The following is a 13,022-nucleotide window of genomic DNA, read 5'->3' as shown; positions in this document are numbered from 1 at the left end:
TACTCTACCATGTCCTAGTAAATATCCATGCATGTATCATATCTCCCCTTCTGTATTGTAAGCTCCTAGATCAGCTCAACAACAGTGTCTTAAAACAGTAATACCTGGAGATTAGTCATTAGATGTGGAACAAATAATTTATTTTCAATAACGGTTCAAATATATTGAATTACATACTTCAGAATGGTGAATTATATGGTGTGTGAATTATATCTCAGTAAAGCTATTATAAAAATTGTAGTTCAAATGGTGGTATTTGTAAATTATTTATGAAAAAATAATTTTAAGCAGGACCAGTTACGATATGGCAGTTAAAGCATGCATACATTTGTATCTTCTATTTCCTGAGATCTTACTTAAATGGCAGTAAAGAAAAAATAAAAAGAATAAACTCAAAATAATAATGAGAATCAAAGAGGGGATCATCAAGGGAAGAGATTTCAACATATTTCTGGAAGATGAAAAATGGATGGAAGAAGGCATCTACTTTCAGTAACAAAGGACTACGTAATTTCAAACTTCCTTTCATTAGGTCATATAGTAAATTAGGACAAAATTTAAAATGCACTTGATAGAAGGCATTGGAAAGATGGCAAGAGAGTGAAGCAATACTGAACCAAGGTCTAGGAGAAGACAGAAATTCTGAGAGGATAGCTCAGCATTTGGGGCAATTTTTCTTCTGGGAGATATTTGCCAATTCAAAAAGAGACAACTAAAAAGAAGATAAGATGCTAAGAAGAGACAACTAAGAAGAGGCTGAGTAGTGTGGAGCCAATGGGACAAAATTTGGAGTGTTAAACTCCTAACCCTTCGACACACATACACACGTGCATGTGCACACATACATAGATGCGCGCACACACACACACACACACACTCTGACTTGGGATTGCAAAACACTCCACTCTAGGAGATAGTGAACTAGATGTAGTGCTCTCACAGGAATTGCAGGTCAGTTTCAAACCATCCCAGGCTCTGAAGTTGGATTAAAGTGGTCCTGATTTATTCATGCCTGAGGACATATTACCGTTTTATGGAGGAAGGGAATATTGCCTGGGCCTCAAATTATCTTTACAAACAATTTTACAAATATAATTTTCAACATGCAATTAATAATAACTAAGAGAATAAGAAAATATGAATGAGAACCACATCATAGTAAAACTACTAGAAACCAAAGAGAGAGTAAACTTTAAAAACATAGGAAAAAACAGAGGTTACCTTCGAAAGTCCAGTAATTTGACTTAGCTGACCTTTCAATAAATATAGTGAGAACCAGAGGATAATAAAGTGCTATATTTAAAATTCTAAGAGAAAATAACTGGCAATATAGAATTCTCCACTCATCAAAAATATCCTTCAAGAATTAATGCAAAATAAAGACTTTCAGTTAAACAAAAAGTTATAGCAGCAAACGCACAGTAAAGGAAACACTAATAAGTGCTCTTTAGGCAGAAGAAAACAGATCTCAGAATAGAAGGTCAGAGATGTGGGAAGACATGAAGAGCAATAAAAATAATAATAAATGTCTTGTGGGATATAAAATATATATGAAATTAAAATACACTATAAAAGTGCAATATAATCAAGGAGGAATATATAAGATAGATAGATAGATAGATAGATAGATAGATAGATAGACAGACAGACAGACAGACAGACAGACAGACATATACATACAATGTAAGGTTCCTGAATTCTTATATTGTCTTTGGAAGTATCTTGAGGAGGGTATAAATACCAAGTAAAATTAGATAATATTAATATTTTGATAAGTCAAGGGTGAATATTATAATTTCTTGGATAACCACAAGACAATAATAAAAGTGTGGATATGTGCCTAATAATATAATCTTAAAATATATAAAGAAAAAACTGACAAAACTAAAGAGAGAAATAGGAAAATTCATAATCATAGTGGAAAATTTTAACATATTTCTCTTAATGACTTATAGAAAAAGCAGTCAAAAAAATCAGTATGAGGAAGTGACAATTACTACACTTGACCTATTGTGCATATATAGAAGACTGCAGAATACACCTAATTTTTAAGTATATATGGAATATTTACATAAGTTTTATCAAAAAATCATACACTGGACCATAAAGTCTCAACATATATTAAAGGCTTGAAATTATACTGAATTTGTTCTCTGGCCATATACAATTAAGCTAGAACTCAACAGCAAAAAGATAAGAGAAAATCCCTGTACATTTAGAAATTAATAAACTTCTGAAAATCTTAGAGGTCAAAAAAGGAATTATAATGAATATTTGGAAACATTTTAAACTGAATGATAATAAAAAGACTGTATTTTGCGGCTAATTTTATACTTAGAGGGTAAATTACTGCTTAAATGAATATATTAGAAAGAAGGGCTTAAAATCCCAAGTTTGAAAAAACAAAACCCAGCAAATTATATCAAAGAAAGGCCATAATAAGTATAAGAGCAAAAGTTAGTGAAATAGGTAACAAAAAGAATAAAATCAAAAGTTGTTTCTCTTAAAGGCTAATAAAATTGACAAACCTAGAAAGACCAGTCAAGAAAAAAGAGAGAAAACACAAATTACCACAATAAATAAAAAAAGAAGACTTTAATATAGATTGATTCTACAATGTTAAAAATATCTTAAGAGGTATTCTGATTAATTCTCAGCAAACTTAAAAATGGAAAAATTTCTAGAAAAATAAAACCTACCAAAACTGACTCGAGAAGATTAGATAATCTAGAAGTTATTAATGAAACTTAACCCATAATTAAAATTTTCTCTCATAAAAAATGTAGGCATAAATAGTTCCCCTAGTGAATTAAAAAAATTTAAAGAGAATTAATGTCACTCTTACACAAACTCTTCCAGAGAAAGACAAATTGGATATTATGAGAAATAAAAATTTACATAATTTTTATTTCTCATAATTTCATCATGAGTATGTGTGTATATGTATATATATATATATATTTAAATTAAATCAAATGCAGCAATATGTAAAATAATAATTCAATATGATAGAGTTGTATGTATTGCAAGAATGCAAGGTTGGTTTCACATTAGAAAACCAGTGTAACTCACTACATTAATAAAATAAAAGATAAAAATCATAGGTTACTTAAATTAAAAACCAAGTATTTGATAAAATCAAACATTCATTTATAAGGGGAAAAACTCTCAGGAATAGAAAGGAAACAGCGAATATAATCAATGCTAAAATACTAAAAGTTTTCCTTTTGAGATTGGGAAAAAGGCAAGAGTCTTACTTCTAATCCTCCTAATTAAACTTGTAGTGGAATACTTAGCCAGGTCAGCTTAGCAGACTGATTACAAAAATATGTGTAAGATTTCTTACATAAAATTATAAATCATTATTGAAAGAAGAGAAGGAATAACTAAATAAATAGGACTTATTATGTTTATAGACTAAAAAATTAAATATTATAAACATGACAATTCCTTCCAAATTGACTTATAGACTCAAGATACTTCCAAAGAAATCCCAACAGTTTTTTTCCCCAGAAGTTGACTATTTGATTCTAAATTATGCAAAGGGTCCAGACTAATCAGAGTCTCTTAGAGAAGAAAAACAATGTTAGAAGACTAGCTCTGCTAAACACCAAGGCCTATTATAAAGGTTCAGTATTTAAGATAAGGATAACAAAAAGATCAATGAAACAGAATAGAGAATCTGGAAACAGGCCCATGAACACTTTATTAATGAAAATGGTAGTATTTTAGAGCAGTAGAAAAAGAATGGTCTTTTCATTAATCAGGGCCGAGACAGTTAAATATCCATTACAGAAAACATATAAATTGACCCTTATTGTACCCATTTTCAAAATCAGTTCTGGGTTGGTTAAAGATCTAAATGTGAATAGCAAAGCGATAATGCTTCCAGAAAATACTAAAGGCAAATATCTTTATGACCTTAGAGTACAAGACTTTTTAACAGGCCATAAAAAAGCACTAATCAAAAAGGAAAAGACTGATAAATCGTACTATGTTAAAATTACAAATATTTTTTTTTTGAAAAGTTCAGTTTAAGAGAATGAAAGGGTAAACCACTTAGTGGAAAAAATATTTGCAACAGTGTATAGCTAACAATAAATATATAATATATTTCTTCGAATTAAAAGGAAAAAAGTTAACTAATTAAAAATGGGCATGTAACAAAAATATCTAAAATAGCCACTAAACACATAAAAATGTGCTCGATATCGTTGTTAATCGGTGATATGTATGCTATAATCACATATCCCATCCAATTGACCACGGAATAAGACTGATAACAGCAGCAGCTGGTGAGAATGTACAAAAGTGAGAGCTTTCTTATACCGCTGGCGTGACTGTAAATTGGTACAATTATTCAGGAAAATAGTTTGGCGTTACCTACTGAAGTGAAGTGTACCTTAGGACCCTGTAACTCTAATCCTAGGTATATAGCCAACAGAAATGCATGAAAATATACACTAAGAAACAATGTTAGTAGCAATTTCCAAAATAGCCCCAAATTGGAAACAATTCATATTTGTCTATCAAAAATAGAATGGGTTAACCAATTATGGCATATTCATATACTGGAATCACAAAAATGAATATACTATATTTACATTTCACAACATAGAAATAAACTCACAAATATAACATTGAATAGAAGAAATAAGATCCAAAAAATTACATACTATGTGGTTGCATTTATATAAAGTTCCCGAAACTTACCTATAAGTGCCCAAAATTTAACTATAGGGACGTATGTAAATGGTAAAACTATAAAGAAAATCACGGAAGTCATGAGTGTGCTTATCTTTGGGGAGGGAGGTGGGGGTGGTAGTGATCAAGGAGGAACATGAGAGAGGCTTCTAGGGTACTGACAATGTCCTATTCTTGACTGTAGGAGTGGTTACCTAGACACTCACTTTCTGATAACTTATTGAGCTGAGTCTTCTAATCTGTGCCTTTTTCTATGTATGTATTATATTTAAAAATACAGAAAGTTAAAAAAAAGTGGATGAAGGTACAAACACAGATGAATCAAATGGGAAAAACAAAAAACAAAAACAAAATAAAAAACAAAAACCCAGCAGCTCAGAACATGAACCAAGGGTTTACAGTGAGGTTTGTAAAAGAATTATACTATTGTCAGAATTATTTCTGTTTTGTCTAGGGTCTGTTACTCTATTTGTCTTGACATTATTTTTCAGCCTGATAATTTTCTTCATGTCAGCCATCCTCATAGAGATACTATCTAAAGTCACTAGCACAAAAAATAGGTGTTTAATTATATAATTTAAAGTTTAAAAGGTAACCAACAAAAATTTAAACATAAAATTATAAACACTGGCAGAAGCAAGAGAGAGGGGAGGAAGAATTGAAATAAACACATATCTTTCATAGAGAGAGAGAGAATAGATATTGTTTGAAATGATAAATCAAAAACAGAGAAGCAAATTATTCAGAGGCATGATGGAAATGATTAAAAGAATTAGATTAGAAACAATAAAAAAAATGGTTGCTTCTGGGGGTAGGGGCATAAAGAAGAAGATTGCTATAAACTCTCTGGACTATTTGATTTTTGTTTTGTTTCTGCCACACACATATTACTTTGATATGTCTAATAAGACATTTATGAGATTCTAGGTTAAATTATTCTCACCTACTTGATTTAAGAATTGCTTTTTTGAGTTTGTGGCACTATGCCTAGCCCAAGAATAGTATCTACAGTTTCTTATCTATGCTGTAGCAGATATCAACACCATTTCTAAAGTACTGTTAAGAGTTATAGCTGTGGTAATGACTAATTATTACAGAGCTTCTGAATTATGATTTTATAATTACTTGTATTTTCTTTTAAACTTTATTTATAGATATACTTTAATTAAAAACAAGACAAGTATACAATTATGTTGTACACAGATGAGTAGAAAGTCATGAACATTTCCATTTAACAGATTTTAAAGCAGCTTAATATTATCAAATCAAAAGTAGACAAATCAATGATAAAAGTGAAATTTCCAAAAACACTTATAGTAATAATGTTTTAAATCAATATGTTCTAGATATTATTTTTAAACAATAAAGTTAATTTGTGTTTCTTCTGCTCTACTTGCATACCTTATAAACATACCTTTGGGGCAAAGATATTGAAAAAAATCAAGACTTGTTTTTAAAAAAGTAAAGTATAAGAATTAAATAATTGGTTCTATTTCTTTTTCTTATAAAATTACAATTTCTGAGATCTTTAAATGCCCCATTTCATTATTTATGTTTGTAAAATGTTTATTAGAATGCTCTCCTTTAAAATTCTGATAACAGCTTTTTTTTCTATTTCTTCAAGTTTATTTTTCTCCAAATCTGGGTACTCCCATGTGTTCTAGCTGCCAGATATTGTAAAGTAAGAAAAATGTTGAGAACATCTGTTCTAGAGAAAGGGTCTTGTTGGTTTTTTATATCACACAGCAATCTCATATGTTGTTTTGCATGGAATAGTTGTTCCAAAAATCTTTGTTGTATTGAATCATACTGAGAATTATAATATATAGTATAGCATCATTACAATAGAACTAGCCTAACCTTGAATGAAAAATCAGAGCTTATGGTGTAAGTGATTAGTCATGTATAAACATATAATTGAAAGTAACTTTCCTATCAGATTTGTGTGTGTAGCTAAGTCTTTCCATTCATTCAAGGGTGGGCATTTACCGGATGTCCGCTCTGTGCCAGGCTGAGTGCCAAGCTCTGTGCACACAGAGAGGGATCAGACGAGATGCTTCCCCTGCAGCCCCTCACAGCCTAGTGGAAACAGCTAACCAGAAAGTGGAAAGTCGCAAAACAATAAAACAATGTGACATGGACTCTAACAGGGCCAAATTTTCTTCCCATTTCACTCCTTTCTTTCACTGCTAAGGTGATAGGGGTGTCTTGGCAAGGTGAAATAAAGAGGCAAAATAAAGAGGCATAATAATTAGTAAGAGGGGGGTTCATTTGCCTTATAGAAAAAATCTGAAAAAATCTAGGCCTCTCCCTCTAAAAACAGAAATTTATCCTGGCCTAGGAGACCTCGAGTGTACTCTTCTAGGGTGGGAGCACTCGGCCATGGAGTCCTGACCCTGGGGAGAGGAAGGCAGGGTAGAAAATCAAGCAGAGGGGAAGGGGACCTGGCGGAGAGGCAAGGAGAAAAAGATCTCCCGGATTTTCACAGGGGCAGATTCTGCATGGATTGACGTGGTGGGAAAAATAAAGAAATATCAGTGTTCACAACCGGCTACGGCGAGATTGTCACCTTCTTAGGTGGGGGCATGAATGATACTTATTACTCTCATTACATGTGCTCAGTGTCCCCAAGAGACTCACGGCAAGAGAAAAGAAGGGATTATCCAGCTCATGCTGCACAGCAGATGTGGGGAGGGTGACAGAGGTCGGAGAAAATGGTTAAGAGTCTGAAAATTGTTCAGTAAGGCTCCAGCACGTGTCCAAAGAAGTTGATTCCATTACAGTGCTTTCTTAGTACATGACAATCAGTCAATTACCATGATTGTTCTTACCCTCGACAGACTTGGAGGACAAGAAGTGCAGCTCAGTGCTGAGCAAAAGATGCTCCTTTTGAGGATGAGGGAAAAAAGAAAGTGTGGCCTGAGTTATCTTCCTCGGGGATGGAGTCCACAGGTGACAGAGATTTGTAATATTCATCTTCCCCATCAAGCATTTTGACTTGGCTGCAACAAGGAAAAGAGTTTCAGCAGAAAAAGAAAATAAATGCCACAGTCACCACGGGGGCAGCTAAAGCTGTGTCAGTACTTGGAACAGAGGGAGGTCTCAACAGTGGGGGGAAGGACAGTTTAGTGTAGCTCAGGGTCCCCAAGCACAGGGTATCTGGAGTCCGATGCACAAAGCCTTTCAACTGTGGGTCATCCACTGATAACGGGCCTGATTTAGTGGTGTCTGGGAGTTGTGATCATATTGCAACTTGATTTCTGTGAATTACCTTGTCTGTCTCCGTCTGGTCCCCTCAAGATGAGAAAGTTCCCCTTCTCACTGCCTCCAGTTCTCAAACTAGTACCAATTACCTACTTCATTGCTGTTCTCAGTTGAGAGGCTAACAATCAAATGAGCCCAAGCTCCTTAGAGTTGCCTGTCCAACTGTTGAGGGAAAATTTTCTTTGTGTACCTTTAAGGCCCAGGGGTAGGGTAATGTGGGGGTAAGCAGACTGTTTGTGCTGTGTGGAGCGCTCTTCTTTGCGGGAGAGTTTTATACAACCCTCTACATGTCTCCAATTATGAGGCAGTACAATTCCCTGAGAAAATGGTGAGGAATAACATTTGCCTTAGATGGCAATTCCAGCCTTTTCAGACAGCATAGATTCAAGTTTCGTATACTTGCTACTGTGAAAAGTGGTTCCCAATGTCAATAATAGTGGCACTTATCCCCGCTGCATAGTTTTTAGAAGCCTCTCTGGAAAGTTTTGCATTTTCTGTAATATCACAAAGGACCCCTTCTGTTTACAGTTGCTTAGAACTAAGAAGACAGATATTTACCCAAGTTTTCTTGGCTTCCTCTTGCTCCCTTGATATTCTAGAGTTCCCTGTGGAGAGGGCCAAGAACACACAGTCAAAGCAAAGCAGCAAGTCGTTAATTTTTAATTCAAAGTGATTTTGTGTTGAATGCAAGCAGATGCTGATAATATCAGAAGTCACAGCATAATTTTTTTGATCAAAGGGCTCAAGTGAGCCTGATGAAGCATGCATCTTGCTCGTCTTTGATAAACCACATCAATTATTCACCGTGAAGGCAGACATCCTGACATGAAAGCAACAGATAAAGAGCCTAAGCACATGTTCAAGAGGAGAGCATAAGAGAGTGGGGGTGGGGCCGTAGGGGCTGGAACAGGTATTAATAACAGAATTATTAACTGGAAACAAAGCCAGTGAAACAGCTTTATGGCCACTTTGAACTCACATTTAACTGGTTATAGTACATGGTGTCCTCAGGGCTACTCAACGTTTTGGGCTGCTGACATCTTCGGCGAGGTGTTCGCTGCTTCTGTGCAAGATCATTTTCTGAACCTGCAACAAGATAGCAAAACTTTACTGTAAACCATCCAAGTTTTGGGGAAAATTAAGTGAAAAAACTGATCTTTACATAAATGCACTTAGTAAAACTGTGTCTCATTTAAATGGGCATGTTAGCGCTTTGCTATCATTAGGAGGAATATCATCCTAAAAAAACAAACGCAAAGATTGCTAAGTGTAAACAAGGGCCACCGTCAGTAATTTCGCCTTCATCTCTCTTATCTGAATCAGTAGTCAGAAGTGTCCATGCTGGTGAAGTAGAGGTTGGTGGTCAGCCTTTGTAGAGTAGAAAGTGCCCTCTTAGTGAGATAACTCAGGACAATGAAGGGGATCTGGGATGGTTTGTACCACATCCTACAGTGAGAGTTCAAAGACGGCAGGAACACACACTCTTGAGTAGATGGGAAGCAAGCCTTTTGGTGGGATACATTTTGGAGGGAAAATGGCTTGAGCTAGTATTTACTGAAATGCTTTGAACAATGCCATTGATCCATGCGGTCTCTGGAGGCAGTGCAAAGGAGAAGAGGAAAGGATGATTGCACGATTTCATGGAGCAGCTCCTCCGTGTTAGTCCTGATTTCAGAACCCTGGACCAAGAGTACACCAGAGATTAAGAAACCATGTGTCCAATGAAGTTATGATTTATTTCCATTCCAAGCAGGTGATTTTTGTGGAATTGGCTATTCTTTGCCACTATATCTGAATCAGAATTCAGCAGTTCTAACTTCTCACAACACACACACACATACACACACACACACACACACACACAGCTGCTGTAGAATATTGCTCATAAATATTGCTCATAGTCTAGAGAAGAGATACCATTTTCCTGGACCAAGTATATGTCATAAACTAAGTCTTCATAATAAAGAGTTGATTTGTACTTGGAATCACAGTTTAACTTCACTAGAGATTCCTACTATTTAAGGAAAGTCTGGGGGCAGTTTTTAAGTGAAGAATGACTCAGCAAGGACCATTATGAATAATGAGTTATGTTTCCTAAGTATAAAGTTTTGCATTTTTATTTTTTTTTTTTGAATTGGAACATATCTATGTTTGAACAAGACTATTAGAACCACACAGGATTTTAGGAAACGTCTCTTCTAAATACCCATTTTTTTTCAAAAAAGGGAACTAAGGTCTACAAATGTTGAATGACTCATCCCAGATCAAGTGGCAGAGTGGGGACCCAATCCTAGATCTTTTATCTCCTGTTTTAGCAGTTTTTTTTTAAACTATAATACATTATCTTTCTTAACAAGAAATACTCTTTTTAAAAGTCAAAGGTCTAAGTAAAAGTAAGCTCCATGAAAAAATATGAATTAGCATAGCAAAATGATGTTGCTTGCAGAGGGTTCCAATGGCCTTAACAGACATTCCTGTTCACATCTTCAGGAACTCTGTGCAGAGGACAGGACTCCATCCTCTTGCGGTGGCATCATCCTCAGAATACAAGGAATCCAGAATTGAAATGTTTTTTTCCTGACGGTTCCAACATACCTACCTCCTGTTTGCTTTGCAAAATCCATATCTGTAATATGGTAGAACATGAAGTTGTGAGGTCCTTTTGTATTATCTCCTCTGATTTACAGATTAATAAACAGAAGCGTCTAGAGTTAAGGCTGCTGGTGTGAACATGCACTGGAGAGCTGACCTCTACTCTCCTTTAGATTTTCTAATATTATAGGAATTCCAGCCTTGGCAACTCAAAAGACTGATCTTAAACAGTGTTGGGGTTCAGCTGGAGTTCAGCCTAGTTTAGCTGGACTTCATACTCATATAGTGTTTACACTTGATCAGAGGCTTTTATTTATATTATTAACTGGGAATGGAATATAAGATGTGGTTTTCAACTTCTGAACAACTTGCTGCTCTTGAACAACTTACTGTTCCTTGGGTGATTGTCCTTTTCCTGATTCTTTGAAGGAATTAAACTATTAGATAGAGTTTTCTTAATTTTAAAATTTCTCTTATAAAGTAAAGAAAAACTCTTGGTGTCTGACTATAAGTGTATGTACTATACTAGAATCTGGTGTAAGCTGGTGTCTGATTTAGCACCAAATTTTAATTTTCATTATTTTAACTTTAATATCTCCATATTTCATGATGTTTTATAAAGAGTGCTACAACTTCCATGAGCTTTGCCATTGGAACAAATTTGAGTGTCATTGATATATGGCCAATCATAATTAACCAAATAAATAATTGGAAATGAATCATGATTCAATAAATGCTGTCAGAACAATTTTATAGCAATATGCAAAAAAATATAACTTAAATACAGACCTTATAACATTTATCCTAAATGTAAGGTATTTTCCTAGATATTGTGGGGAAGATAAAGAGAAGTAAGACAAATTCTCTGCCTTCAGTCTAGTAAAGGACACTGATTCTTAAGAGGTTAAGTGACATTTTTAAGGCCACAAACTAGTGCTGCTGGACTCAAATTAGTTTTTTAAGAAATTTCTAAATGTTTTACTTTTCTCAGTATACCTCTTGATTCTCACAGGCTACAATAAATTCCAGATGAGTTATATACTTAAACATTCTCATAAAACCTTAGAAGGAAATCAAATAGACTATCTTAATGAAATGAAATAGACTATCTATTAGTGACGAGAATGAGTTCAATTATATTAGAGTAAAATATTTTATATGATGGACATTGACAAAACTAAGATGAAGAGAAGGGCAACAGAAAGATAAAAACAAATGGAAAAATACATGCATATGAAAGTCTACTACCCATAATGTGGAAAGCCTGAGCCAAGAGAAGACAGAGAAATATTTATATATGTTGAAATGCAATTATGAAATGAGATATTGAAAAATATTTAGCCACCCTGACAAAGAGCTTCAATTAAAACAATTACTACTGCCTTTCTACTGATTAGGATAAATCGAAATGTCAAAAGACAATGTGGGAGATGCTCCAGGTACACCGGTGAGTCCACAGGCTGCACTTCTCCTGAAGTACAATTTGACAATACATAACAAAAGCTGAATATGTCCCAACAAAGTAAAACGAAAGGGAAAAAACAATCTGTATAAAAATGGATACGATAATACTTTTTGTAGTAGAAAAAAATCTAGAAACCTAAGTATTTAATAATTGAGGAGGAGTTAACTTTGAGATAACTATAATGTTGTACCATGAAAGCATCGATCAACAAGGATAAATATGGGTATGGTGGTGATAGATGCAAATTCAAAATTCAGAAAAAGCAGCAAAATAGCATACAGCACATTGATTAAACCCAAAATGAGTGCACATTGATTAAACCCAAAATGAGTTGATAAGTTTATCATGATTTTTCTGGTAAAAATTTAAAAATATAAATTTGGTGAGGCATGTAGGACAAAAATTATTCTTTCTTTCAATAGATGAAGAAACTATAGCTGGGAGAGCTAACCTGTGTCAGAATGGAAGCCTGAACCACTGTCTGTTGGCTTTTGATTCAATCAGTTTGCTTATGAAATGCAAAACAGTATGGTTGTCTGACAATTACCTAGTTCGCTTGACAAGTATATATAGATAAACTGAGCAATCTACGTTTGAAGATACACATTAGAGTATGAGTTATTTTACTTTGAAGACATGCTTTGAAATGGCCAAATTCCAGCTCACATAAATGTCTATAAGCCAAGCCAAACTCTCCAGTTTGTAATACGTGGGGGCTAATACGTGGGGGCTACCTCCCTATATGCTTTTTAAACCATTTCCCATTTGCCCCGGGAACACTCGCTGGCAGTGCTTGTGGCTGTGGCATGTATCCCGAGATAACTCGCGGATTACAGTCCTAACTTTATGCCCAAAGTTTGCCATGAAATATATCACTTTTATTATTATTTTCGCATCACTCTAGTACATCAATAGTCATTGGAAACAAATGACATCATTCTATTTATAGTATTCTGTTTTCAGTAGTGGTATTTCTATTTACCAAATGTAGTAATTC

The 13,022-nt window shown here is 34.4% G+C and overlaps 1 protein-coding gene across 1 annotated transcript in view; it reads right to left on the bottom strand.

Annotated features, from left to right (window-relative positions):
- Window positions 1–7,567: 7,567 nt before the first annotated feature.
- The window catches only part of MYO3B (myosin IIIB), a 342,946-nt gene continuing 337,491 nt past the window's right edge, over window positions 7,568–13,022 (bottom strand). The window contains exons 34-36 of the mRNA XM_015596448.1: window positions 8,948–9,054; window positions 8,527–8,573; window positions 7,568–7,706 (exon numbers count right to left, since the gene is read on the bottom strand). Coding sequence (XP_015451934.1) covers window positions 7,568–7,706; window positions 8,527–8,573; window positions 8,948–9,054 — 293 coding nt within the window. The remainder of the gene's footprint in view (window positions 7,707–8,526; window positions 8,574–8,947; window positions 9,055–13,022) is intronic.

This window comes from Pteropus alecto, unplaced genomic scaffold (genome assembly GCF_000325575.1).
Source record: "Pteropus alecto unplaced genomic scaffold, ASM32557v1 scaffold3, whole genome shotgun sequence".
NCBI classification, from domain to species: domain Eukaryota; kingdom Metazoa; phylum Chordata; class Mammalia; order Chiroptera; family Pteropodidae; genus Pteropus; species Pteropus alecto.
Note: the sequence above shows the minus strand (reverse complement) of the source record. Positions and strands in the feature narration are given on the sequence as shown.